Source organism: Poecilia mexicana, unplaced genomic scaffold, assembly GCF_051168715.1.
Source record: "Poecilia mexicana isolate PSO_F unplaced genomic scaffold, ASM5116871v1 scaffold_22, whole genome shotgun sequence".
NCBI classification, from domain to species: domain Eukaryota; kingdom Metazoa; phylum Chordata; class Actinopteri; order Cyprinodontiformes; family Poeciliidae; genus Poecilia; species Poecilia mexicana.
The window spans coordinates 19,167,419-19,195,034 of NW_028263391.1; the positions used below are offsets into that span (position 1 = coordinate 19,167,419).

The window sequence follows — 27,616 nt, forward strand, 5'->3', positions numbered from 1 at the left end:
ATTTCAAGCTAATGCATGTAAAGAGCTTAACCCAATTTAAAAATGATGTATCTAAAACCATTTAGGGCAGGGGTCCCCAAACTTTTTCCTGTGAGGGCCACATAGCTGTTCCTTTCTCTGGTCGGGGGCCGGTCTTAGTTTTTGGAGAAAGAAACCTTAGAAAATTCTTGTGGGGGGGGGGGGGGGGGGGGTTGCGACGACACATTCGCGCTTTTAGATAGATTTTTACCCAGAATGCAAATGGAAAAAACCGTGAGTGAAACTGTGACTGGGACTGACTAGTATATATTCCATTGAGGGAAAGTCAATTTCACATCTGCTCAAGCCCCCTGGTGGTTGAAGAAAAATCCACATATAAACCGGAAAATACAATATATGAAAAAAAACACTGAATGCTCTCTGGTATGAGGAGGCGGGCCGGATCCGGCATTGTTCAGGGGGCCGGACCAAATGACGTGGCGGGCCGGATCCGGCCCGCGGGCCGTAGTTTGGGGACCCCTGATTTAGGGGAACAATAACTAACCTGCTGTGGTTTATCAGATATATTTATAGTTCTGGTGAGAAGTTTGTTCCTTCATCCTGTAAATAACTTTAGACTTGTTATGACTTACTTTCCAGGATGGACAAATTTTACTATATGCAGCAGCAATTATTTGTAACATCTAGAACTAACAAGCATGAATTATTTTGAGAACGTTCTCCAATTTGTCCAAGCTTTAATACATACCAAGCTGAGCATCAACCATTCACTAGTGACAGGCTTCAGTCTTCTTGTCAATGTTTGTAGAATTCATTTATACTTCTTTGTTTCCTGGAATGACTTTGACTTTTAAGCATTGCTTTGTAAATTTTCGAAAAGCTTGAGATTTGGGTGAAATTGTTGATGTGTGTTTGGCATCATTTTCCTTTTTGGAACAACTGAGTACAAAACCATTAATCTGCTGATTTATTAATATTCTTTCCACCTAGTGCAAAGCAACTGGCAGCAAACAGTCTGACAACATGACGATACTACCATCATGCTTGATAGTTGGTGAGATGTGAACCCTTAACTCCTCCAAACAGATCTTGCTGTTGTGCCAGAAGAACTCCGTATCTGTCATCTAAACACAGCTTATCTACAGAAAGAGTTGGATTCTGTATGTGGGCAGCTGTGCATTTCTGCTGAACTTACTTTGCGGCAATGTAATAAAAGAGACGAGCCTTTTAACCCTTGTTGATAAACATGTAGGCGGTCTTCCATACCTTTCCCAGGAATTACCGGAGGGATTGGGGATGGCAGTATATGTAAAGGAAATGGAAAATGTTTGTGATACGCAAGATAGATTTTGAAAATGTGACTAGATGAAGGAATTCCTGGGTTTATTTCTTAGGCTTGGAACTGCACTCCTGGGCTTTGCTTAGAATATTTTGATATTTGAGTTAACATTTCTAACATCTATGGACTTCATGTGAAGTGTGCCTTAAATGTTCCTGACAAATTATTCCAAACAAAGCCTATAATCTGAAACATTCCTTGTTAAAGTTTCACTTTAAAAATGTTTTAGAAATATTCTTGGAAATTTCTCTGATGCTTGTCTGGAGTTCACGCCAAATATAAACCTAAGGTTTTTCTTCTTCTGTTTTTATTTCTCTGTGGGTTGGTATTGTTGATTGTGTTTATTCTCAGCTGTTCCCGTCTGAGTGGTTTTAGGTGGGCGGAGAAACAGACCTGATTTAACTCGCAGGCAATTTATTTTGTACAAGAATACACATCTAAGGTTTGTGAGAATTCAGAGGTGTTTCATGGTCACAAATTATACAAGGTGCCTCAGTGTTTGCAGAGTTAGTTATTTATCTCTCGGCCAAGCTCCACCAATAAGAGCTGTGTAAATATTGCAATGTTTAAGAAGAGGGCTCTGCAGCTTCTGTGAGCTCATTTCCCTCCTGGGCGTGCCGGACTTACACTGACTGCTTTCACTTCCCTGTGCAGCTGCAGACCTTCCAGAGGATCTCAGAAGCCCGGCGTGACGGCAGACCCAGAGATGAGTGTCTATAGCGATGCTTCCAACGAGGACCTGTGTGACGAGTTGGAGACCTTGGGGTGAGCTTATTAATCTCCTGACTTTTCCTTTTACTTCATGTTCAACACAGCAAGCAGCTCAAAACTGGCCTGCCTTCTCACAAACGAATGATTTTACCCTTTGTTTCAGCCACTGAATATGGATCATATGTAGACTTGTTTTGAATACAATAATTTGTTTGCATTTGTAGATGATGTGTTGTTTTCTTTCAAGAATTGTTTTAATAAGAGGATAGCATAGGACCATGGAGCAGTGTTTTTTGTGATCATAATATTCTATGGATTTTGAAGAAATAAATCAAATTCAACTAACCAACCAAAGAGCGGTGTTCTATAATTGTTTTCTCCTGAATGAAGGAGAGCGTAATTACCATCAGGTTGTTTAAACTTTAAACCGAAAGTCATTCATTAACTCCTCTGACATGGGAATTTGGCATCTTCAGTGTGGCAGGGAAAACTAGATTGTCCTCTGAGGAGTTGTGCACTCTGGTTTGTCCTCAACTTCAGAAAGTGTTTTGTAACCATCAGATTTACACACTACTCAGCCTGCATGGAAATGTTTTCGCTTGGAAGTTGGAAAGGAGGCTCTGACCTGTTCTCAAACCTCAGATTCAAGAACAACAACAATGCCTTCGCACAGGTGCCTAAATCAGAAAAGTCAGCTGTGGTTTCTCAGGCGTCATAGATGCCTCATGACTGCCTTGATTTAAAAATTGTCCAGGTTGTGACTGATTCACCTTTGCTCAAACACGGATTTATACTACTGCTTGTAGGACATAATACTGCTATGAATTTTTCCATTTGATCTGCAATGGCTTGTATAATCACTTTTTTGTTTGTTTTGTTACATCAGAGCAGCCTGTGAACTTGTTTATGATATGAAAGTGATTCTGACTGTGAGATGTTGGTACCCTAAGTAGCTCAGCTACAAATATTAATCAGCTCTAAAACAGGCTTTTCCTCCGGATTAGTGGCATTCCTCCTCTGGAATGCTGCTCCTGGAGGATTTTCCACCTATTTGCCACTTTCTATTTGTAGCTTATATTAAAATAAAATACCATTCTTGTTATTCAATAATATAATAAGAATGTTCATCCATACACTGCTCAAAAAAAATAAAGGGAACACTCAAATAACACATCCTAGATCTGAATGAATGAAATATTCTCATTGAATGCTTTATTCTGTACAAAGTTGAATGTGCTGACAACAAAATCACACAAAAATCATCAATGGAAATCAAATTTATTAACCAATGGAGGCCTGGATTTGGAGTCACACACAAAATTAAAGTGAAATGTTCCCTTTATTTTTTTTGAGCAGTATATATTTATTTTTTTTGAGCAGTATATATATAAAAAAAAAAAATTCCCTTCTCACCCTCCGCGGGTGGTCTCTTTCATCCTCTGAGCTCGGGTCCTCTACCAGAGGCCTGGGAGCTTGAGGGTTCTGCGCAGTATCTTGGCTGTGCCTAGAACTGCACATTTCTGGACTGAGATGTCTGATGTTGTTCCTGGGATCTGTTTGAGCCACTGCTCCAGTTTGGGGGTGACTGCCCCGAGGGCCCCGATGACCACAGGCACCACTGTGGTCTTCACCTTCCAGGCCTTCTCCAGTTCCTCTCTGAGGCCCTGGTATTTCTCCAGTTTCTCGTGCTCCTTTTTCCTGATGTTGTGGTCACTTGGTATTGCTACATCCGCCACAACGGCTTTCCTCTGTTCTTTGTCCACCACCACAATGTCCAGTTGGTTCGCCATTACCATCTTGTCTGTCTGGATCTGGAAGTCCCACAGGATCTTAGCTCAGTCATTCTCCACCACCTTTGGGGGTGTTCCCCACTTTGACCTCGGGGGTCCAGTCCATATTCTGCACAGATGTTTCTGTACACTATGCCTGCCACTTGGTTATGTCGTTCCATGTACGCTTTCCCTGCCAGCATCTTGCACCCTGCTGTTATGTGCTGGACTGTCTCAGAGGCCTCCTTGCACAACCTACACCTTGGGTCTTGTCTGGTGTGGTAGATCTGAGCCTCTATTGCTCTGGTGTTTAGGCCCTGTTCCTTGGCGGCCAGGATGAGGGCCTCTGTGCTGTCCTTGAGTCCACCTTTCTCCAGCCATTGGTAGGATTTCCTGATATCAGCCACTTCAGTTATTTGTCAGTGGTACATCCCATGTAGAGGCTTGTCCTCCCATGATGGTACCTCCAGCACCTCATCCTCTGTTCCCCATTGTCTGAGACATTCGCTGAGCACATCGTCTTTTGATGCTTTGTCCTTGATGTATTTATGGATCTTGGATGTTTCATCCTGGACAGTGGCTCTCACACTCACTAGTCCTCTGCCTCCTTCCTTACGGCTCGTGTACAGTCTCAGGGTGCTGGATTTGGGGTGGAATCCTCCATGCATGGTTAGTAGCTTCCGAGTCTTAACATCCGTGGTCTTCATGTCCTGCATTGGCCAGCTAATTATTCCTGCAGGGTATCTGATTACTGGTAAGGCATAGCTGTTTATTGCACGGATCTTGTTCTTGCCATTGAGCTGGCTTATCAGGACTTGCCTTATTCGTTGGAGGTATTTGGCTGTGACTCCTTTCCTTGTGACCTCATCGAGGTTGCCATTTGCTTGTGGTATTCCCAGGTACTTGTAGCTGTCCTCAATGTCTGCTATTGTTCCTTCTGGGAGTGAGACTCCTTGAAAGCGGACGACCTTCCCTCTCTTTGTGACCATCCGGCCACACTTCTCTAGTCCGAATGACATCCCAATGTCAGTGCTGTAGATCCTGGTGGTGTGGATCAGTGAGTCAATGTCTCGCTCGCTCTTGGCGTACAGCTTGATGTCATCCATGTAGAGGAGGTGACTGATTGTGGCCCCATTCTTGAGTCGGTATCCGTAGCCCGTCATGTTGATGATTTGGCTGAGGGGGTTCAGGCCTATGCAGAACAGCAGTGGGGACAGAGCGTCTCCTTGGTATATGCCACATTTGATGGACACTTGTGCAAGTGGTTTGCAGTTGGCTTCAAGGGTGGTTTTCCACAGCCCCATTGAGTTTGCAATGAAGGCTCTTAGAGTCCTATTGATGTTGTACATCTCTAAGCATTCAATGATCCAAGTGTGTGGCATTGAGTCATAGGCTTTCTTCTAATTAATCCAAGCAGACATGAGACTCTTTCTTGGACATCTGCCACAGTGATGGTTACCGGGGCTTGTTCCGGGAGGTTGCTGTGGTCCTCTCGTAGAGAGGTAAGTCACTGTGCATTGCTGTTGTGGGACACCTCCCTTTCCCGTATGCCTTTCCAGTATTGTTCAGTCTCCAGCCTTGGTGGGTCTGCTCTGTTGTTAGTACCCTGACATTGAGAGTACACTTTAGCTGGTTGGGTGGAGAATAGCTGGTTAATCCTCCTGGCTTCATTCTCTCTTGTGTATCTCTTTAGGAGGCTGGCCAAGGCTTGGAGCCTTTGTTTGGCAGTTTCGAGTGCTTCAGGTATGGGCATCTGGCTGTACTTCTTGGGTTTCAGTTATGGTGTTGGTAGGGATCGTTCTCAATGCTGCATTCACATCTTCAATGAGACTTTCCGATGGTACTTCACTCAGCCGTTGTAATTGGCGTCGGGTTTGCCTGGTGTTCATTCGGGCCACGATTCTCTCTCTCAGGTCAGTTGCTACCTTGTTCAGCTTTGATGGTTCAATCATTACTGTGGCTACATACCCAGTTTCTGGGCAGGTAGTTGTATTTAACTCCCCTCTGACCTGGCATCCTGACTCCTCCCCTTTGCCATAGCACTTGTGTTGTACCTCGTCAATCTCAAGTTGTGATAGCAGTTGCCGTTTGCGGATTTTGGAACACTGAGCTACTAGTTGTTTGGCAGTTTGTGTTGACTGGGGATGTTGAACCAACCATTCCTCCCACATTCTTTGCATGTAGTCTCTCTGACTAGGGTTACTTGAGTAGTAGCATTCCAACAGATCCATGTTTTCACCTCTCACCCACTTTCATCTTGTTCCAGACGAAAGTGGAACAAGATGTAGCCCATTTATATATATATATATATATATATATATATATATATATATATATATATATATATATATATATATATATATATATATATATATATATGTGTTTAATAAATGTTTTTTTTTTTTTTTCGTCTTCAGACTCAACCGTTGCGTTGGTGCCGATAGCTTCTAAAATAATGAGAAAATCAACTGTGAGCGGAGGAAGGGGGACATGGATGGACCAGTAGATTGTATTTGTTTTAATTTGCCTTAATTTACTTAGACTGTCATATTTGGTTATAGTTGGGGGTAAGTAACTCATAAGAAAAAGTTTTTTTACATTCAAGTTTACAGACAATATTATGAGCTTATAAATCCGTGTACGACTGACCCAAATCAGATGAGTGTGGTTTTTTTATCGTCTTTTTCTCAAGCTAGAAATGACAGTTTGTCTTTACAGAACTCCTCCCAACCTTTGATGCAAATGAAGAACTTTCACATCCCTTTTTACCGGTTTCATTTACATCTGTGGCACATTCACACTTATGAAATCTCTCCAAATGTCATAATGGTTTGATGTGGACAAACAATTGCAAATCAAACAATATTGAATGTCCCTCGCTGTCCTGGGATAAAAAGCATCTTAAATCTCCAATCAATTTCACTTTTGAATATTTGGGATTAAACTCTATCAGGCTTCACTGTGTCTTATTGTTCAAAACTTGGTGCTGGGGAATCAGGCTGTTCAAATCAAAGTGTTTATTTCTATGAAAACAGTTTTTTTTACTTTCATGATTTTCATTGCAGGTGGTACCACTATGACCTGTCCCGGCATGCTGCAGAGGCTCTCCTCCTGTCCAATGGAGGAGATGGGAGTTATCTCCTGAGGAACAGTAATGGCACTCCTGGCTGCTTTGCCCTCTCAGTCAGGTCAGTCGCATGCCAGAACTAAAAAGAAAACACTAAAGGAGATTGTTTCTCCTAAAGGTCAGGAGATTACTAGATTACCACTAGAATGTATTTCATGTTTCTTTGTTAAACTGGAAAGAAATAAGTCTGAGCCTAAGGGCTGTAGACATTCAGGCAGTATGTACTATATGTGTTGAATCTGCGTGTTTGGCAGATGCAAAACATAAAAAAAAATCCTAAATTCTGAAATGTTTTTTTTTTCATTCTTTGAAACACACAGAGCAAAGGATTCAGTGAAGCATTTTCATGTGACACGCAGAGACAATGTCTACATCTTTGGGTTTAACGAGTTCCCAAGCCTTCAGGACTTTGTCAGCCACTTTGCCAACCAACCTCTCCTGGGAAGCGATGCAGGTATGAAGATCTAGATTTGTGATTCACCAGAGTCACCAATAAAACACCTTCTATTCCATACCTGATTTCAGTCAGTCTGAACCCCAATTTTTATACCAACAGGAAGGAGTTTTATAGGAAGTGATGCTGAGTATTAAGTGTTTTTTTTTTTTTTCCCCAGAAATTATTAAGGAAAAACAAAAATATAATGAAGCCAAACCAACACAACAAAAACTGTCTATACAAACTTACTTTCATGGTTCTGTTTATTGGTTCACCTTGAAGTATCTGCTGCAGTAAAGTTTTAAACTATTAGTATTTAGACATAATCTTTCCATGTTGAGTTTTTCCAACTTTAATGGCATAGTCTGAGTTAGTGGTGTCCGGATTAGCTTGACTCTAAACAGTAATTGGCTCTAAAACATGTTTACTTCTGGTTTAGTGACATTCTTGCATGGGAATGCTGGTGGAATTTTCCACTTTCTAACTGTAGGTGGTGTTGATATTGATCAGCAATCCGATGAGAACAATCCTCCGTCCCATGTGCTTTATTTACCCAACACTGGGTGATAAGGTTTAGGTGTTAGAAAGAACAGTCCGAGTACTCCTCTTCCCATCGGTATGTGCCTCGGAACATCGCAACCTCCTTTTAGTCGCTTGTTTCCACAATTTCGTTCCTAAATCAAATCCTATATAACTCATGATCACTCATCCATCGTGGATGGATGTATGGATTGATAGATGAGGTATTTGGAAAATTTAGCAAAGAAAACAATAATTGAACTGACAATCTCACAGTAGGCAGATAGTTACTCCAGTTAAATAATGCTATCTTCTTACAACTTATTTTGTAGAATCAAAAGTTGAGTACAAATGTATTATGGGAAAATTATGTAAAACATTTAACTTGCCCTCTGTTTTTGAACCAGGGACCCTCATCGTGCTTAAGAGTCCGTATCCGTGGCGTGTGGAAGAGCCATCCATCTATGAGTCGGTGCGAGTTCACACCGCCATACAGACGGGTCGGACACAAGATGATCTGGTCCCCAAAGCACCATCGGTATGAGGAGAAGCTTTGTTTTCATTTGTATGCATTGTTTAGGTTTATAGACTAGTAAGGTTGTGTTTGATTTAGGTGTGAAACCTTATGATTAAAAGATAACATAGAAATTAACTTTTTCACTCAATCCCAACTTGTAATAAACCTTTCATCCCTACGTTTACCCAACTTTTTGTGTATTTCAAGCTAAATTTCACGGCCAAAATATGCAGTGTCAGTCAGTCAGGCGTTTTTAAGGAAATTATGTCCAGAGGAAGTTCTACATTTGCATGTTCCTCATGTAGTCGGTGTGAATAGATGTAGAAGTGGGTTTCAGTCCTGTTTATTACATTCTGTGCTTATCTCTAATGGATCCAAGCTGTAAGACCAAGCAAAGCACCCAGATGGAGGTTCAATCAAATAATGAGTGCAGAGAGATGAAAATGCATTTCTGAGTTCGACTATTTTTGTTTGAAATATATTTCTTTGTTTATTTAATTTGTAAACCATAATAATGAATACCACAAAAAACAAAGGCTTGAAATGAAATTCTATCATTTGTGGGTCTTGGTTGGTGAATGAAATTGTCTCCAAACATTGCTTGAAGTTCATTTTACTGAAAAAGTTTTTTTTTTTTTTTTTATCTTAAACTATTACTCCTGCCTTTCTACTGACACATGGTATGTCATTACAGCTGGGCACCAAGGAAGGGTACCTGGTGAAACAAGGAGCAATTGTGAAGGTGAAATCAGGCCATCTCTACACATTAGAAAAACAATCATCAGATACTCAGATACATTTAGAATCCAAACTCAAATTTCAGTTTTACTGAGTTGGCTGCTCATACTTAAAATCTAGCATCACCTTTAATTTACAGATATATTTGAAACTTGTTTTTTTTTTTTTGACAGAATTGGAAACAAAGGTGGTTTACACTCCATAGAAATGAACTTAAGTACTTTAAAGACAAAACGGTAAGGTTATTTCACATTCCTGGTTATAAATTTGACAACTATTTGACAGGTTAATTATTTGATAAATGGTAAATGTTAGTATGTGCTATCTATTGATCAAGTTAATCCATACTTGCATCTAATCAGCTACGTTGTTCCTTGTTGCAGTGTGAGGAGCCCATACGGACGCTGGATTTAACATCTTGCTCTGCTGTCCAGTTTGACTATTCTCAGGACAAAGTCAACTGTTTCTGGTACGTAACTTACTGTGTTGGTATGAATCTTTTACTTGAGGAGCATTTGTCATTAACGAATGGAAAGAAATAGCACAATAGGGTCAAACACAAGATTTAAATAAAAACGATAATCAGCTGGAAGTCAAACGAGTTTTACAGAGAAGTACTCTGGTGTTTTCCACAACATCACAACCTTTTGGGTTTTGGGAAAAGCCCTCATTATGTCAAGACTTTTAATGATCCGACCACATATGACTTAAATAAAGACACGCCTTTCGGTGTACTCTATGTTAATACAACAGTCTCAAACACAGTGCTTCTTTGTGTGATATCATGAAAAATATCTAAATAAATCAAACAAGATAGCAGGAAGAGAACTGTGAGCTTTGATAAGTATAGTTCATCCTTGGACACAATTTCCAGATGGCTGAAGGTGCCATGTTAATGTACAAATACAGTCACCGTGGGATAGGTTCTCTGTCCTAGAGATGAACATGTTCTGGTGCACAAATATTCATCTCATTCCTAGCAAAAGAAAATCCTGACTAAAGCAGGTTGCATAGTGTCATTAATAACAAAACAAGTAATAAACTGTTCATAAACTGCAAAATAAACAGAGAAGGTTTGTGCTGTCAGTAAGACAGGCTTCACATTGTGTTACTGTTACCACTTCTGTCTCCTTAGCTGTGCTATGTTTTCTATTGCTCAACTCATGTTAAGCAAAAAAAAAAAAAAAAAAAAAAACAAAAATAAAAAGTAGCCACATTGTTTCAGTTTCTCATGGGAAAAAAAATACTTTATTTTCTTTTGGTCTGTGCTCCATCATGTGTGTTATCCTGATTGCTATCTATTATTTTACAGCAGTTTGAAACCCTCCAAAACACCTGCAAATATAAACAAAACCCTCTTCTCAGTTCTGAGTTGAACTTCCCCATATTGACTTTTTTTTTTTCAAACATTGATGTTTTTTGTGCTAATAAAGGGAAGTCTAAGGCGACAGTGGAGGAAACTGACCTACGTTCTAGATGTTGGCACAATCATTTAAATAATTTCACATTCAACCCATCTGTCTAAACAGGAAAGAACAGTTTTGTTTTTTTGTCTAACCCAGCAAAAATAGTTTGTTTGGTTTTATTCTGTAAATTGAAACATAAGAACAAGAGAAAATGAAAAACGTAAGAGTTAACAAAATTGAGAAATCTGTTGAGAAAAAAAAAGTGACATAAAGCAAAGCTGAAACTTAAAGAGGAAGCTGATGAAACAGACAAAAAACCGACAATTGAAAGAGGAAGACAAGATGACAAATAAAGTCCAAAATGAGCAAAATGTGAGAGGTGAGGAAAACAGGGCAGAAACTTTTACCAGATGAACATTTCAGAAATAAACTGGAAACAAACTGCAGCTGACTGATTTTATAAATTTTTTATTTACCATTGTTTGTTTTTACATTTCAACAGACATATTCTACTTGATTTAAAACTGCTATATTTGCTTGACGTAACTTTGTGTGTGTGTGTGTGTGTGTGTGTGTGTGTGTCCACAGTCTCGTGTTTCCCGATCGAACATTTTACCTCTGCGCAAAGACAGGAGTTGAGGCAGACGAATGGATTAAGATCCTCCACTGGAAGCTGGTGAGTTCCGTCAGACTGATTCACACGGATTATTTAATCTGTGGTACAGTCAGCAGGAAAAGAAATATAAGAATATGGACATCATTCATCTGTTTTCACTGCCAAAACTTCCAATTTCTGGGAAAAAGAAGACAATAAGAAATGCAATCCTTTGCATGGCTTATTGCAAGGGATTGCAATAAGCCATAAAATTGAATCATTGGTAAACAATGATTAGATGTTTACCAGATTTTTGTCAAACAGGGGGGATTGCATGGATTGAGCAGCTGAGGGAAAGTCAATTATTACAACACATTGCTTTTGGGTCTGAAACATTTAAGCTTACGTACCATAAATCTACTTCCTTATTACTGTAATATGATTTCCTTTCTTGCTGCTCCTCATCTCTTCTGTTTCACAACTAAATTTGCAACCATTGCTGGAAAAAGAAGAAAAAAACCAACTTGTGGCTTTTATTTTTTATTTTTTTTGAAACCATCACCATTTCTGAAACCAGTGTTCTCAAATCAGCATTTGTAATCTTTGCTTTTGCTTTCAGTCTCAGATAAGAAAAGGGCGATGATGGTCATCCATGAAGAAACAGGACAATAGCTCCATTCTCACAGAAGATGCCAGGATATCTGAAGGAATGAGGCAGATCTGGAATGTGTTGCACAACACATCTTACAAGAGGTCTTTTACCAACCTATTGAAGGATTTTGACAGTTCTGTAGAGTTCCTGGATAAAAAAAAAAATTATGGTGAACAGCAGTGCTCTCACTGAAGAAAAAAAAACAAAAAAAAACGCAAATATGTTTTATGTAAATATCAAACTAAATTCTTTTGTTACAATGTGCACTTTCAAAACAATGTTAGCTGTGAACTGAGACATGTCAGTGTAGTTTTGATGGACACACTGCAGTGCAGGAATGGTTTTGGTTATATTTGCGTTATGACTGACTTGTAGCTTTATAGACTCAACATAAATGAGGGTAGAAGCAGAATAACAGGTGCTTGAAGTGAATCAGAATGCTTTATGTTATGTTTATGTATATAATTATTTTTTTTAATTCACCTCAAGTGGGAGTAAAGCTAATTGAAATGTATCTGATTAAATAAAAACTCAAACTGTCTGTAGTATATCTATCTTTAATCTTGTTTTATAAAATGTTCACTTTTTTTCCAACAAACCTCCATTGAAGGTTTAAATTCCTGACTTTCAGTTATATGTGCTCTTTTAATTCAAAGTCCAACATACATTAAAATGTAAAATATGTGAAATATAGTACAGTAGACAATTTTAGTGACATATAGGAAGGTAAGAGAAAAAGAGGCGGCACCATATTAGTTGTCAAAATGTGAACATTTATTCAGACTTTAACTCAACAGAAGAATGAAACCTTGGCAAACGGAGCACAAAGTTTATTTAAACTGATCCATAAACAATGAGAAACTACAGAAATCTCCCCAACATGACATGAACATCTCAGCAAACCGACAGGAATATGATGAGTTGGGAGCAATTTGGTGCAATCTGCTGCCGATCTGAACTCATGTCACCTCGACCACCTGCCTCAGATTCTCTATTAGTGGAGCCAACTCCTTCTCCAGACTCATGATGAGGCCTGAGGACACAGAAACACGTCTTAGCTCAGCTGTTATCCACCTTTCAAAATGGCTGAAACAATGCATTTCACCTGTGTTGGCGTTGCTGCTGGCGATGAAGCTGATGACCAGAGGGAGCCGGTTAAACTGCACAATCTGTTCAGCACAAACATAACACGGCATCATGGAGGCAGAATATCAAATCCTATCAACGTGGACCAAAATCAAGTAATCAATATTATCAACTAAAGGGTAAGATGTGATCGGAAACTGGAGCCTTGGGTGCTGATGTGACACAATCACAAAACATTTTTGAAATAAAAAAAAAAAAACTAAATGTTTTTTGTCAATTAGGAACATTAAATGGAGATTGCACGACATCTAAATGTGCTTTTTCAGAAGGTTTTAAGAAAACACAAAATAACCACATGCAGATTTACGTATTTGAGTATTTCCAAGAAGTCATAGTTGAATCCTGACAGAAAACGCTAGGGGTTAATACTATTTGTGAAAAAAACAACAACAAAAAAACATTCACTGTTTCTAGTATTAACTCTACACTATGATTTAATCTAGTTATGGGAAACCGTCCCCCTTACAGCTACCGGTACCACCTCGTCTAACGCACTTTCAGCACAACATTTCTCTCTGACTATCAGTTTCAAATCACTATGATAGAATTTTGGCCCGCTCTTTTTCCTAGTATTGCTTGACCTCATTGAGCCTTGGAGACCCATATATGTACACATCTCTCTTGTTGTGCTCCCACTACAACATTTCATGCAGAAAGAGGTCTGGTGGAGTGATCATAGCTCATTGATGCTATTCTTTTTGCAGCCACGCTGTTGATGCTTCGTTCAAAAATAATCATCATGTGAGTAACCCACATTACGTCAAGCTTCAATTGTCAGACAGATGGCCTCACATTTCACTCGCACACACACAAGTGTTTGCGGTTGACTCAGTGGCTGCTAAACGAGCCTGAGTCTCCCGTCGTTCTTTTTGACATTGCGTAGACAAGACATTAAGAAAAAAAAAAAATGAACTGTGTTTGAGGAAGTTGTCTAACACCAGAATATGATGCATCTTCTAACCTGGTAGGAGTTGTAATAGCAGATGATGCTCTTGTTTTTAGAGAGGCCGAGCTTGCTGCCCTGATCCGTAGCAAGAGCAAAGGTGGATAAGAATCCAGGTCTCAGGGCATGGACAGGGGCGTTGTCATTGGCAACTGCAGGGACACAGCATTCATCCACATGAGAGAAAGAGAAAGAGAAACCATCTCCAGAGAAAATATATGCAACTCATAGAATACATTTAAAGGTTTTCATTACAACGGCTGTCACAGGAGGCCCGGTCTTACCTTTGATAACTGGAACGCCATCTCTGTCTGTGACAACAACAGCGTGAAGACCTTCAACACTGAGGAGAACAAATAGCTGATTTAGCAACTTTGAAGAAACCCCGAACTGCCAACCGTGATTCTTCAACACCACCAACCTTTGCAGCTGTTTGTACAGGTATCTCTTTAAATCCTGTAGAAGAAAAAAACATGTAGGTAACTGGATTAAACAACATGGTTATTAGGTCTTTCATGGGATCTAATCACAGTGAGTAAACCAGCAGAAGTGCTGAATGTCAAGGAGCAGACAGCATATTCTGTCAGTGACCACATAACAAATGAAAGATCTATATAAATTTTCTTTCCTTAAATATATGTCAGTTCAAAACTCCTGATCTAAACTAGTCCTTTATATTTTACTTCTAAGTTAGTTACCAACCTACTCTGTAACCATTTTTACACTAAATTAAATACAGACTTTTTATGGCCCCATTCTGAATCACGGATAATAATATATTAGATCCTTTGGTTGGAATTTAAATTGACTCGGTTTGAAATTCTGATAAAAAGAGTCTAGAACCCAGAAGTTCAGTGACATTGTCCCATTTTGATGGGGCTACATGGCAGCTGTGTCCTATAATGCAGTAATTGATATCATAAATTGTAATTCATCATCCTTTTTATTAATTTTTTTATGTTTCTGAAAAAAATATTTCCTTGATTCTCAGCAGCAGAGTTGAAGACTGTGAATGTTTTAGCTACTTCGATAGAGAACTCTACAGATGATTTTGCTAGAATGACTGTTAAAACAGTTGGATATATCTGGTCTGCTCTGTCTACAACCCATCATGAGACTCCTGACTGACCCAGTGATTCACGTAAACAGAAGCAAACAGCGGATTAAAGTCATTTCTTTCATGCCCCAGCATTTAGTTTTCCATCTTCACCTAAACGCACCAGGTTTTCAAGCTTAATCCCATCAGACTAAATGATATTGACGATCATTTATAGAGTTAACATATTATTATTGCGTAAAATATCTGTTGAAGCTGCTATTAGAAGTAAATAAACCATACTCACATCTGCCATGATGTGTTTTTATCTCCCTCTCTACGACTCTGTGGAGAAAGAAAATGTTTTAACAACAAGATATTATAATAAACGAGGAGAAGCTGTACGTTTCTTCTGGTGCAGCGTTTATGTTAAATATAACAAGCTAACAAGGCAGCTAAGTTTAACTTCGTTCGTTAATCAAGTTCAGCCACCAACAGCTGCTTAACCAGCATGTAGGTTTTTACAACAAAAAACAAAACAACGATTTAAAAGATTTTACCTACCTTTAATGATTTTATCTCCGATTTCTACATGCTAAACCAGAAGCTAACATCACATGACACCCTGGGCTTGTTTCCGGTATTAGAGGGTGGAGCATTTAAAGACGCTTTTCCGCATAAACGCTGAATCTTACGTCAAACCCGCACCATTTTGTGAGTGGCATTTTCAAAGCAACATCATTACAAAAATAGTGTCTAATCTCAGGCATTCACTATGGGCTGCATTTCAACTTCTGCTATCAGGATAGAGATGCACGATGACTGCGTAAAACCTATAGGCCGCAGTTAGACTCATACATTTCTTCGGGGACAATGAACTTAATTGAATAAATCAGATTATAACACGCCTTTGATTAAAGTTTGTGGTTGATTACACAAAAAGTATACAATCACGTTTTAGCCACTAGAGGGAAGTATTTCTCTGCTCTCATATGCGCACCGCGGAGGCTGAAAAGACTGGTAAAATAAAAATGCACGTATATATTTTTTTCTTTACTGCATTAGAATTACCTACTAAATAATTTTATGTCACATGAATACAGTTTTCTTGTTGTTTGTTGTTTTCTTGTTGTTTGTTTTCAGAAACATGCAAAAGGAAGCAAACAAGCAAGCAAAAAAAAAAAAAAAAAATTATTACCTGGTGTGTTCATCTCTTTTCTACTGCCTAAAAATTCTCAGGCTATTCTCAGTACATTCTAAATGGTAAAGAACCATGCAAAGACTAGTCAGGTTCTTACTTATGTTTTCTGTTCTACAAGGGTCTTTATCCACTGTAAGGAGAAAAAAAAAAGTGATAATATACCAGACATTTTATGTCAGCAAAGTTCAAGTGAACTTTTAGTTGCACATGGTTTTACTAAATGTTGCAATGCTGGAGTTTCCATATAAAGGGTAAATACATGATTACTAACTAATATTTTTTTCTAGATAGCAACAAAGTTGTAGGAGTTAAGGCTTTTTGGATTCCCATACTGAAGACCACAACATTTTATGTAAAACACTTTTTTTCTCTGAGACCATAAGCTAAAATAAATATTTATTTATTTATTTTTTTTTTTGTACAGTCCAGGTACCAGTTGAAGCAGGTAATTGTATACAATACCATGTGAAGGACACCTCGACCAGACATTAAACCAAATACATTCGATTCTCATCAAACAAATAATCAGATATGTCCGGTTGATTTCCTGCTTGCTCTGTGCCTCAGCGATATCTCTGTTTATTTGGGTGTTTGCTGTCTGTCTGTACTCCCAGACTGGTCGATATGCCTGTCATAGTCTCTGCTAAGTGCAGAAAGTATGACAGAGTTTTTCTGCTTTGAGACGATTCTTTTCTTACATTGTGATTACTGTGTCACAGACACGGTGAAAAATCTAGTATTTCCTTCCCGTTCTAACTCTGCAGTCTGATCATTTTAACAGTTATTTCTATTCCTACACTCTCAACGTGTAAAATAAGTGAGCCACTCCCACACTATCTGACGGTTCAAAAGCTGCAAAGTTTACACTACTGTTTAAAGTCTATAAAAAGGCATATGCCCACACTCTAAAGTCCAACTGTGTTTGGTTGTATCTCCACTCTGCTTATCATATGATAGCCCAACAGAAATGGAAGTTTCTAGACTAACAACATACAACAGTAAAATAAAATTTAATCAGGAAACCACAGTTCACTCAAAACCTTGAGTCAGAGTTTGGATCAACACCAAAAACGCATAGAATATTCCAGCAGCACTTAAATCACTTCACTGACTTCCTGTATGAAAAGAATAGCTTTTAAAATCATATTTGTCTATAAAGTAATGAAGAGTCTTGGGCCTAAGTCCATCTAAGATTAACAAACATATGGGAGACATATTTCCTATTGAGTGGTTTAGGAAGATGCACGATTCAAGAGAAGCTCATCCTGGAACACTCAAGGAAGAATGAGATCCAAGCTCCAAGTAAAGATAAATACCCAGACATTTTCATGTGAATTGTTTGACTGGACTAAAGTTTTACATTTTTTTAGCATTATGTGTGATTAGGATCCTGCAACTGACAGTAATAGCTATTCAAACACTTGAAAAGTTTCAAAGTTTGCGTAAAAAGTTATGACAGGAGCATAAGGCGTTGGTGCAGAAACACAGGCAGCAACGTTCACAATTACAAGTTTCAGGTTTCAGCTACAACAAGTCAAGTGCTGTGTTTGCATTTCGTGCATGAAGTCAAGCTTGTTTATTCTGCACTAACGTCTCAAACCTGGAGGAAATAACTTCCATGGCCCTGGGAATAGAATTTAAAATGCCTTATCAACTTGGTTTTAAGCCTTGTACATGCTTCATCCAGCAGGTCCTGATCTCAGTAACAGATAGACCTCCAAGTGAAGACAAAACAAAAAACAAAAATCAAAAAAGTGGAATATTGAGAACTTAATTCACATTGTCAATAATCTAACAGCTGTGCTTTGAACCAACAGCAGCTGCACCAGAGCAGCTTTGTTTAGTTAGTTGAATGATAAATTATAAGAGTTAAAAATCCATTTAACAAGTTTCAGTTTCAAAGTTAACACAATGGGATTTGATTTTGCAAAGCTTCAGAAAAAATAAAACCATGAACCCTAACCCTAACCCTATGTAAGACCTTGGGCCAAACTGAAGGGGGGACTCAAGCATGACTGATTAGTGTCTTTGATACTGTCAATTTGCAGTCTTGGAGAGGAGGGTGACTGTTCTTTGCTTTAAGCAGATGATGAAAGGAGAAATCATACGGTAGTATTAAAGTATATTATAATAAACATATAATTATAATGTGAAAATAAGAAGCTGCAGGTGCTCTAAAAATTCCTAGTTGCTTATGGAAAATTAATGTTTTTCCTTCTGTTGCATGAACAGTCTTTGTTACAGCATATGGACTCCTGATTCATCTATTCAAGTCCCATCACTCAATTACAAGACACTAAGATCTTGTAATTTATTCAATTCCTCCATGTCTCAGACTTGGAGTAACTAACAGTAATTCCAGTTGCTCCAGTTCAGGTGAAGGTCATGGTTTGGCAACAAATCATATGAAGAAGACCATGATGAGACCTGAGGTTCCTACACCAGACATCTTCAAATCCATGATAGCACCTTCTGATCTACTCCAGCAACATTTCAAAAATTACTAGGATTTGACTCTCACTCTCATACACCTATCATTCATATCAACCCCTGCTAAGCAGTTCCTTGATGCCATGCTTGTTGCCACAACATCCTGACCTGTTGAGGCATGGACTCCTCTAAAGCCATGGTGTGGTGTGGTTTCAGACAGAAAGACATTAGTGCAGATCTTTTAAGTCCTATAAGTTGCAGGGTGGGGCTTCCATGGATTGAAAAAGTCAATTTAGCATCTGTGGGATGCTGAATTGAGATGTGACCAGGGGGATTCGGAGCGCAAGAGATATAAACGTGTATGCATGCGTGTGTGGATATTTGTCCTACTTGTCTTGCTATCATAAACTTGTTCATATTCTTACATTGTCCATTTTGTTTCTACTTTTAACACAGCTTCAAGTTAAAAAGTACATTTACTGCGTCTTTATGCTGCATTAGGTGTGAATGTGGAATGTGGTTGGTCACAGTTCTGACCAATTATGAAGGCAGATTTACTATACAGCGAAAGCAGCACTTTTTCCACGTCACCAGTTCACCCAGTCATAAAATGTGTGCTGTGAAATCTCTGCCAGCGACTGAGGTCAAAATGCAGACAAACACAGAGCCGGTGTTGTGTGAATGAACTCTTCCAGTCTGGCCCCACTCTTTTGTAACATTATATAAGGTTATACCACCTACACTGACTTACTCGTTGTTACATATTTGCCAGTCGGTTCTGTAATGGAGTTCAAAGCACAGTGTCACAGTTATTGATTTCTTCTCTTTAAAGTACTGTCTCTTTATTCAGTGCATATCCCAAAAGGAGACAAAATTCCTAAAAAAAGAGCATGCACTAAAACACATGGATATTATAAGTGGTATAGTGTTTCTACCATGTTTAGGTTAATGTTAATTGTTTGGTTATGAAAACTATTATACCCAAATCTTACTTTAATATTTTTATCACAAAAGGATTTTATATTCATGAGCAAATAATTTACAAAGACATTTTTTTTTTCAAAACAAAACAAAACAAAAAAATAATAATTCTGGTGACTACTCTAGAAAACAACTGGAAATTATTGTGCACAGAAGGATTCTTTATGAGATAAAGGAAATTACAGACAACTGTGAATATTCCCATGAAAGTGCTTTACAAACAGTATCTCTAGTCAGAGGCTTTTTCAGAGTCGCTGTAATTCAGACTGCTATCCTTTGTCAGCATCTATAACAGCTCTTTGGAGAAAATTCTTAAATGTGAGTTAAACCAGCATTTAGTTTCCCTTTTTGGATTACTGATGTATTTTTGAATTTAAATTAAATAAATACATTTTTAAGTAATTCCCAGCTTTCATAACAAACAATAAAGCAAAATTTATATATATTTTTTTTAAACATTAATTTTATTTGCGTCATGCCTAAGATGATTTTTTTTCTCCCCATAAACATATAAACCATGATTGAAGTTCTCTTATCTGAGCAGAGGAAAATTTATCTGGAACAATCACCTGACTGCATTTTTTAAGCAAGTTGAAAACCCTCAAAGAAAATGAAATAATATTATTATCATCACCCTAACTGCATACTGTACCAGGAAAATACAACATTTCCCTATATTAGATTAAACTTTTTCTGGGATAAGGAAAATTTTCCAGACAAGTAAAGGATTGATTTAGGTGTTCTTACACGTCATTTGGAATGGCTGTGGCTCAGAGGGAAGAGAGGTTTTCCAAGTAGATGGTTGTGTGTTCAGTTCCAGCTTGGTGCTCCACCACAAGGCCAATTGGACGTTACTGTTAATCTGTTTGTCACCGAATTTGCATTTCTGAATGTGACTCCAATGTAACTTGTTTGAGTGGCTGTATGACTAGAAAAGCACTAAAATGGTAAATCAAGTTCATTTACCATTTGTTATGAGCCCACAGGTGAAAGAAACCAATAAAAACCTCATCACTGTAGCAAACCAAAGCTTCTCTGGCAAATTCTCAAATTGATTTTTCATTGGAAACTTCCACTGTGACAGCACTGGTAACTGACAGTAAACATGAATCGCCAACATGTTGTGCAGACATAAATGATTAACACATTAACTGATCTTTGGTTAGATAGAGTCTGATAATGGGTACCTTAAGCCTGTTTCTGCTTTTAGAGAAGTACTGGCCTATGATCTGTTTGCTGGGTACACATCCGACTTTGGTTTAGAGCCTGCCGTTACTCGATTCTCTGAATTAAATGTCTTACTCAGAATTTGAGGTATGCTTGGAAATAAAAATCTACTACAATACCAAAATGTTCCTTGACTTCATTTCTATGAACAAAATCAGTAAGCGGCAATATTTTCTTCACAATAAGTGATTTTAGAAAAATATTAAAATTGCAGCATAAACACAAAGAAAATCTTACAGAAAGCTTATTATTTGAAGGTAATTTTGCTCTTATATGTGCAGACAACAGCACAAATAAAAGTGTGATGGTATTAGAAATTTGTGAGTTCACTCATGAGAAATGAACACTACATGCTACAATCACAAGAAAATTTTGGGAAAAAAATAATATGTCGAAGTAGACATGCCCCAAGTCATGTACGGTTTGTTTACGATGGAGTCTTTTGATCAGTGACCTACTCTTACTCAGTCCCCACTCCATGTTCTGGTTCCAACTTAATGAATGCGTTTATTGAAGCAAAGTTCATCAGATGGCACAGGACGGTGGAGTGGAAACAGAAACAGGAAAACAACGTTGATTCAGTTCCATCTTGGACAAGATCAGTGTTGGTCCTCCAGCCTGTTTCATTGTTGAAGTGCAAAACATTAATTACTTTTTCAGTCAACCCCCTAACTCATGAGGTTAATTGGGTTGGCCCACAATTCCAGAAAATTTTATGAAAAGCATTTTTCCTCAGAGAAACAATTTAAAACATTTGCAGATTTCTTCTTCTGTAGGACAGAACTCATCTGGAAAAAATAAATCTGGAAAAAAATATCAAGATGTTACCTGGACGGCTGTGATTCCCAATTCAAAACACGGCACAGCATCAAGAACCAACACTCGTCAATGCCTGAAAGAAACACAGAAACAAGCAAATGCTTTGGGAAATCTCTGTCAAGCTCTACAAGCCTTGTCCAAATGCAGAATCCACCTTTGTTGCTTGGAGAAATCTGGGATAAATGGAAGAAAAAAAAAAAAACAATTTCAGTGTTAAAGCCTCCTGACTATTGGGGGCTAATAATGAGGTTGTATCAATGCTCATCTCCACATCTGTGATGGAAGAATGCAGAACATTTCTCTAGACATTTTAGAGTCCTTTCCTCAAGAGCTGTCATGCACTTTTTAGATGCATCCCTTTTCAACACAACCAAAGCCAATGAATAGGAGAATAACAGGCCTCTGCAGAACTGCATGATATGCTGATGAGGGAATTCAGGTCTGTTGGGGAAGGGATGCATCAAAAGGCCACTCAGGCAACATAAGCTGTTTTGAAGACCACAACTGGTCCACTGAGACAATGAATAACAACATTTCAATTGGATGACAGAGCAGGAAGAGGGTGGTGCTGCAGGTTGTCCTGTCCATTCCAAGTCAGGACCTGCAGTCCTGACTTGTCCCGTGAAGGGTGTCTTTCCTTCTAGAAGATGTTTTAGGAATTCAGAAAAGAAATATCAACATTAGAAAAGTTGTGTGACATTGTTTGGCTACAAGAGGTCAACAGGGTCAAAACAATGGAAATGGCACACTTGGATTTGGAATTTGGTCTTGGTGGACATACCATAGAAACTAATGACGTCTAGAGAGTTTTTAACAGTGAAATGATCAATTCACAGTACCAATCAAAGAAAACAGATAATGAATGAGCTGATTGGACCACCAAAAAACAAACAAAAAAATACTTGTTTATTCAGGATCTGGATAATTAATTTACTTTTTATTTCTTAATTGTATTAATTTGATTACTTTTAAAAAGAAGAATAAAAGGTTTGAGAGACCAAAACTTTCTTCAACTTTCATGTCAGCCCTCCTTCTTTTTTTTTTTTTTTTTTTTAAGCCAGTGGTGCATTGCTGGGTTTTTTTTTATCAATAGCCTCTTGTTAGAGAATAATAAATGGAAGATTTATCTCCTTGTCTGGGTCATAGGGTGCATTTCCCCATTTTCAAGGAATTTAAGGTCTGCTGATCATATTTGCTTTGGCGAATCTGCTTGTACCTAATAAGCAAATGGGGAACAACCAACAGACTTTGTTTAGTGATTTGATGATCTTTTAACTGTCCAAGGTCTTTCCTCAGATGAACAGGGGAATATTGGTTTTCATTACCACACCAACAGTAATCATGAATATCCAAACACCAGACGGAAGACCCAGGAGCGTTAACCAGAAAAAACAGCTCCAGACTTTCAGCCCTCTTTTGGAGACCTCCAGGTTTGAGGAATAATACTTTCACCAGTGATACCTGTAATACTTTTCATTCAATGGCCTACGTTTAAGTTAGAGCTACAAAAATACTGGAAAGGGAAGACTTTGTCTGCAGAGATCAGATAAATCAGAGGCATCTACCATTTCTTACTTTCAAATTTGAACAAACAACATGTTAGTGTTGTTTCTAACTGAAAACATATTTAACATTTAGCTCATCTTCATGACAAATTTTCACATTTTAACAACAGATGTCAAAGAAAGACCCATGTTGAGTCATGGTCACCATTTTACTTTTTTTCCCTAACAACTGCAAATTGGTATTTCTCTGTTTAGCAAGAAATCATTTTGTGAGTAAGAATGTCAGTTCCCTTACTTTTTCACTAAACTTGAAGCCAATATGGATAGAATAGAAGAACTGATGTTTAGTCTACTGGGCATATAAACACAATGAATGTTGATTCATGAGGGTCAAGTTTTTTAAGTGATAGTTTGGAATGCTTGAGGTGGGTTTTGTAGTAATTTTATATGCAAACATTGGACTTTTTTTTTTAATGTTGTGCCAAGTTTGCCTTCCAGAATTGCCACAAAATATGGATTGACAATCAAACTGTTTGCTTCTTTTTGAATTGGTCGGTTCATTTACATAGAACTTTTTGGTGGTTTGAACCAAACGCAGTGTTGTATAATCTGTCACCATCTATTTCCATGTGAAACACTTCCTGCAAACAGAACATCTGCAAACAGAGCATCTTAAGCATGACCAGACGGAGTTACTGTCTGATGTGTCCAATGTGGTGTAAAAAAAATGAAACAAATATGTTGTTTCATAAACAATTGCTTTTTTCACCATTTTAGAATTCAGGGTATATAATAATTTAACTCAAACATAAAGGCAGCTTGCAAAATAACATTACAAAGAATCACTAGGTATGTTTTGAAGACTGAAGTTATTTTAAGGTTGCAGAATTTTGCTTGACTCTTTGTAACGTTGTGACCAGGCATGCATTCATGCGTTCACTCATGGAATCTCAACAGGTCATCTATCAGCATATCTATTGGATGTAAGACACGAACACCTTTAAAAAGTCTCAGAGATGTGAAGAGGGTTTGGGTTATGTCAACCCAGCTTCATTACATAAGCAGATATTCTTATGAGATGAAATACATGGTACAAAATGACACATAAGATGAACAGGTGAGTTATGTGACCTTAACAGTCTTATTTAGTATGGTTGTCCTTTCAGCAATTTATAAGTCTGTAACACTTATCACACGATGAGATGATGAAAACTGAAGAAAGACAGATGAAATGTTTCCAAGAAACAAGGGAAGAAACCCAATTGCGTTCCATCCGTCCTCTCATCCATTTTTCCAAATGAACATGTTTTTCCCTTTTTCCAAGACTGGGCAATGGAGGTCCAGAATGGAAACAATTTTTTTTTTCTCCGCTCCTCATGGAGGATATACCGAAAGTGTTGACAGTAGACAACCACGTGGAGTCAAGCTTGAGCAGGGGTGGAGGATTACTTAACATAATTTAAAAAATGTCTACCCGTTTAGAGCTTGACCAGGACAGAACAAACGACCTTCAGAGCAACCAATTAGCGACTGGTAAAGGGGGGTGTGGAGAAAGTAGAACATGAGAAAATATTTTGCGTAAATATTACAACTGTCTTACTGCTGGCTCCTCACTGTCTAATGGTGGGCACAGACCTACAGAAATCATTGTCCAAAGCTGAAAATCCACTCAGCCATATAATAAGTTAGTTTTGGAATTTAATGAACTACACCACATCCATGTCAAAGGAAACCGTCCTGGTAGGATAACAAAACAAGTAAACGTCATCTCTGTCCTAATTCTTCCTGTCTTTGTCTTCTATTGGCTTCGTATGCATTTGTTGCCTGAAGAGGAAGTTTCTGGGAAGTCCGAACAAAGGGAAGACTATGAGGATAAACCTCATCAGCGCAAATTCATTTCGAAAGTGTGAGATGCTATAATTAAAGTGGATTTCCAAGAGAATCTGTTTGTCAAGTTGTAAATCATATTGCATGGAAACTTGTGCTCTCACAGAAAGCAAGTTTCTTCAGTTTTTTTTTGACACACCTAAATGATTGTGATCAAACAAAGATTAACATCAGACAAAGATAAATACAACAAATACAATAGCAGTTTACAAATGAGGATTTTATTTATCAAGAGAAAAAAAAAATCACCCACCCAGGCCCTGTGTGAAAATATAATCCCATTTATTATATCATAAATTTGGTGGGATTAACCACATGTTTAGTTTCAGCAGGCACACCCAGGACTCATTACAGCCTGGCATGTACAGTCAATAAATCACAAATATAACCTGTGAACAGGCTGAAAAATGTCTAAAATGAACACATCATAGCCTGATCTAAAGAAATACAGAAAAGGATAAGAGAACAAAGTCACTGTTTGGAAACTCTTGCAAAAGTATTTCTAAGTCATTGAGACTTCAGCAGCTGCAAGAGTGAAAAAGCACCAGCAGAGTAGTGTCATAAAGTAGTGTTTGTTTAATAAGAAGAAATGTAGTCAGCTACAATGGCCTCTATGCTCACTCTGGAAGGCTCCACTGCTGAAGCAAAATAATGTTGAAGCTTCTTGAAGCTTGAAAGATTTGGAGAAGCCAGTGAAATAAAGGAAGAATAACATCTGGTCAGGTCAGAGCAAACCTGATCTCTGCATGTGTCATTGCACACACACAATGTGGAATGACACACAGTGTGTCATTGCACACACACAATGTGGAATGACACACAGTGTGTCATTCCACATTGTGTGTGTGCAATGACACAGAATGATCAGAATGATCTGACTAGTATCAACTTTTAAAAAGTTAAAAACTTGGTACTAAGCGGCACATGAAGGATTTTCAGAACAAGACGCAGAAATTCTTTGTAACAGAGTGTGAAAAAATTACACCAGAGAAATGATGACTAGAATTTATTATTACCAAGAATATTTCCACAAATTATTAACTAAATTCTAGTAATTGTAATCAACATTTTTTTACTTGTACCATGCATTTTTTATTTTTTTACCCATATACTCATTTGTGGACTAATTTGATTCTATTTCACTGTGTGCGAATTATTTGGGTTGGTGCCAATATGTGGTAGGAGTTTAATGCCAATTGACACATCGGACATATTTACGTGCTTTTCTCACTGTACATGATATGCTGCTCAGACAAAACAGACCCGAATTAAAGCAGGATGTTCAAAGACAAGAAAAGGATTTATTTTAATAAAGCAAAACAAAAGCCGCTCTCTGCGGAGCCGGATGTTTGCAGGAACACTCTGACCACAGCTGACAATGAAAACAAGACCTGACATGACAAACCTCACAATGCAAGCTAGAACTAGATCTGACTGGGAACACCTTAAGCCTGGAACTACACACCCTGAGGAGGCGTGAGACTGATTCAGAGCAGGATTTGTATCCATCGCCATAGCTGCCCTTTCAAGATTATTTTTTTAAGTTACATAAATTCAGTTGGAAACTGATCATAAATCTTTAGTTTTCCCACATTTGTCACATTCCAACCATCAAGTTCAAAGTATTCATTTTGGTTTCAATGTCACAAACCAAAGCAAAACACTACATAGTTGGGAAGTGAAAGGAAAAAGATCCATGGCATTCAGAATTTTTATGAGTAGAATAAAAAATATGGCCTGCATCCAGCCCTCTTTTCTATGATGCCACTTAAAGGGGCAGTATAATGTATTCTCCAGGCACAGAGTGCAATTTAATAGCACAAGTAACTGTCTTACCTTCACATAACACATATAATTTGACTTTGTCTCTTTAAGAACCTCCTGCCCTGTCTAACACTCTCTGTTCAACACGTCATCACAACAATCCCTTTCCACTATCCAGCTTGCAACCATTTTAAGGGCTGAGATGTAGTTTATGCGATACACTCAGAAAACACGCAGTTCCACAAGATGCTTGCTAACTGCTGCTGCCACTAGTCTGGTGGAGCTCTCACAAGCTTTCGCTCTCTGAGGCGAAAGCTTGGCTGGAGACTGCAGCTCAACGGAGGAACTTTGAGGAAACAGGCAGCACTTTGTGAGAGGAAGTACCACCAGAGATTCATGGATTTCTTAAACTTGTATTAAAGAACCAAAGCAACACCGCAGGTATTTTATTGATGAGGGAATGACATTGTAACATGATGGTAAAATGGTAAATAGCTTGTACTTACATGGTGCCTTATTGAGTCCACAGGACCCAAAGGTTGTTCACATTACATTCTCATTCACCCATTCACACACACATTTGCATGCTGATGGTGGCAAGCTACTGGATTGTAGCCACACCTGCTCTATAGGGCAGTCTGACAGAGGCAAGGCTGTCGTGGGTGAAGTGTCTATATCTTATCCTGAACCCTTCCCCTTTAAGAAAATCTAGAGAAAACATCTTCCTTCAGACTTCAATTAATAGAGTCCTCCAGTGAGTTAGTAATCAAAATTGATGTTTAGCCTATGAAATTATTAATAATTATGATTAACAATGTACTATCAATGACATTATTAATAAAGTTAAAGGGGGTTGGAGGTGTTCTGAGCTTTACGTCATGTTATAAAT

The 27,616-nt window shown here is 38.2% G+C and overlaps 2 protein-coding genes across 2 annotated transcripts; one reads left to right on the plus strand and one right to left on the minus strand.

Moving 5' to 3' along the window:
* The first annotated feature begins 1,924 nt into the window (after positions 1 to 1,924).
* dapp1 (dual adaptor of phosphotyrosine and 3-phosphoinositides) lies at positions 1,925 to 12,329 on the plus strand. The gene is made up of 9 exons (XM_015000734.2): positions 1,925 to 2,083; positions 6,864 to 6,986; positions 7,246 to 7,379; positions 8,288 to 8,418; positions 9,092 to 9,139; positions 9,309 to 9,371; positions 9,519 to 9,604; positions 11,130 to 11,217; positions 11,756 to 12,329. The coding sequence occupies exons 1-9, from the start codon at positions 2,025 to 2,027 to the stop codon at positions 11,777 to 11,779; spliced, it is 756 nt and encodes a 251-aa protein (XP_014856220.1). The 5' UTR covers positions 1,925 to 2,024; the 3' UTR covers positions 11,780 to 12,329.
* Positions 12,330 to 12,540: 211 nt separating this feature from the next.
* Positions 12,541 to 15,583, minus strand: lamtor3 (late endosomal/lysosomal adaptor, MAPK and MTOR activator 3). The gene is made up of 7 exons (XM_015000736.2): positions 15,478 to 15,583; positions 15,221 to 15,258; positions 14,299 to 14,333; positions 14,162 to 14,220; positions 13,896 to 14,029; positions 12,894 to 12,957; positions 12,541 to 12,821 (listed from the first exon to the last, which is right to left on the minus strand). The coding sequence occupies exons 2-7, from the start codon at positions 15,227 to 15,229 to the stop codon at positions 12,748 to 12,750; spliced, it is 375 nt and encodes a 124-aa protein (XP_014856222.1). The 5' UTR covers positions 15,230 to 15,258; positions 15,478 to 15,583; the 3' UTR covers positions 12,541 to 12,747.
* Between the last annotated feature and the right edge of the window lie 12,033 nt (positions 15,584 to 27,616).

Coding starts and splice junctions, on each gene's coding strand:
- dapp1 (XM_015000734.2), top strand. CDS start 2,025: ATGAGTGTCTATAGCGATGCTTCCAACGAGGACCTGTGTGACGAGTTG. Junction 2,084..6,863: donor GACGAGTTGGAGACCTTGGG/GTGAGCTTATTA, acceptor TTTTCATTGCAG/GTGGTACCACTATGACCTGT. Junction 9,140..9,308: donor AACAAGGAGCAATTGTGAAG/GTGAAATCAGGC, acceptor TTTTTTTGACAG/AATTGGAAACAAAGGTGGTT.
- lamtor3 (XM_015000736.2), bottom strand. Junction 14,221..14,298: donor CTGTACAAACAGCTGCAAAG/GTTGGTGGTGTT, acceptor TGTTCTCCTCAG/TGTTGAAGGTCTTCACGCTG. Junction 12,822..12,893: donor CAGCAGCAACGCCAACACAG/GTGAAATGCATT, acceptor CTGTGTCCTCAG/GCCTCATCATGAGTCTGGAG.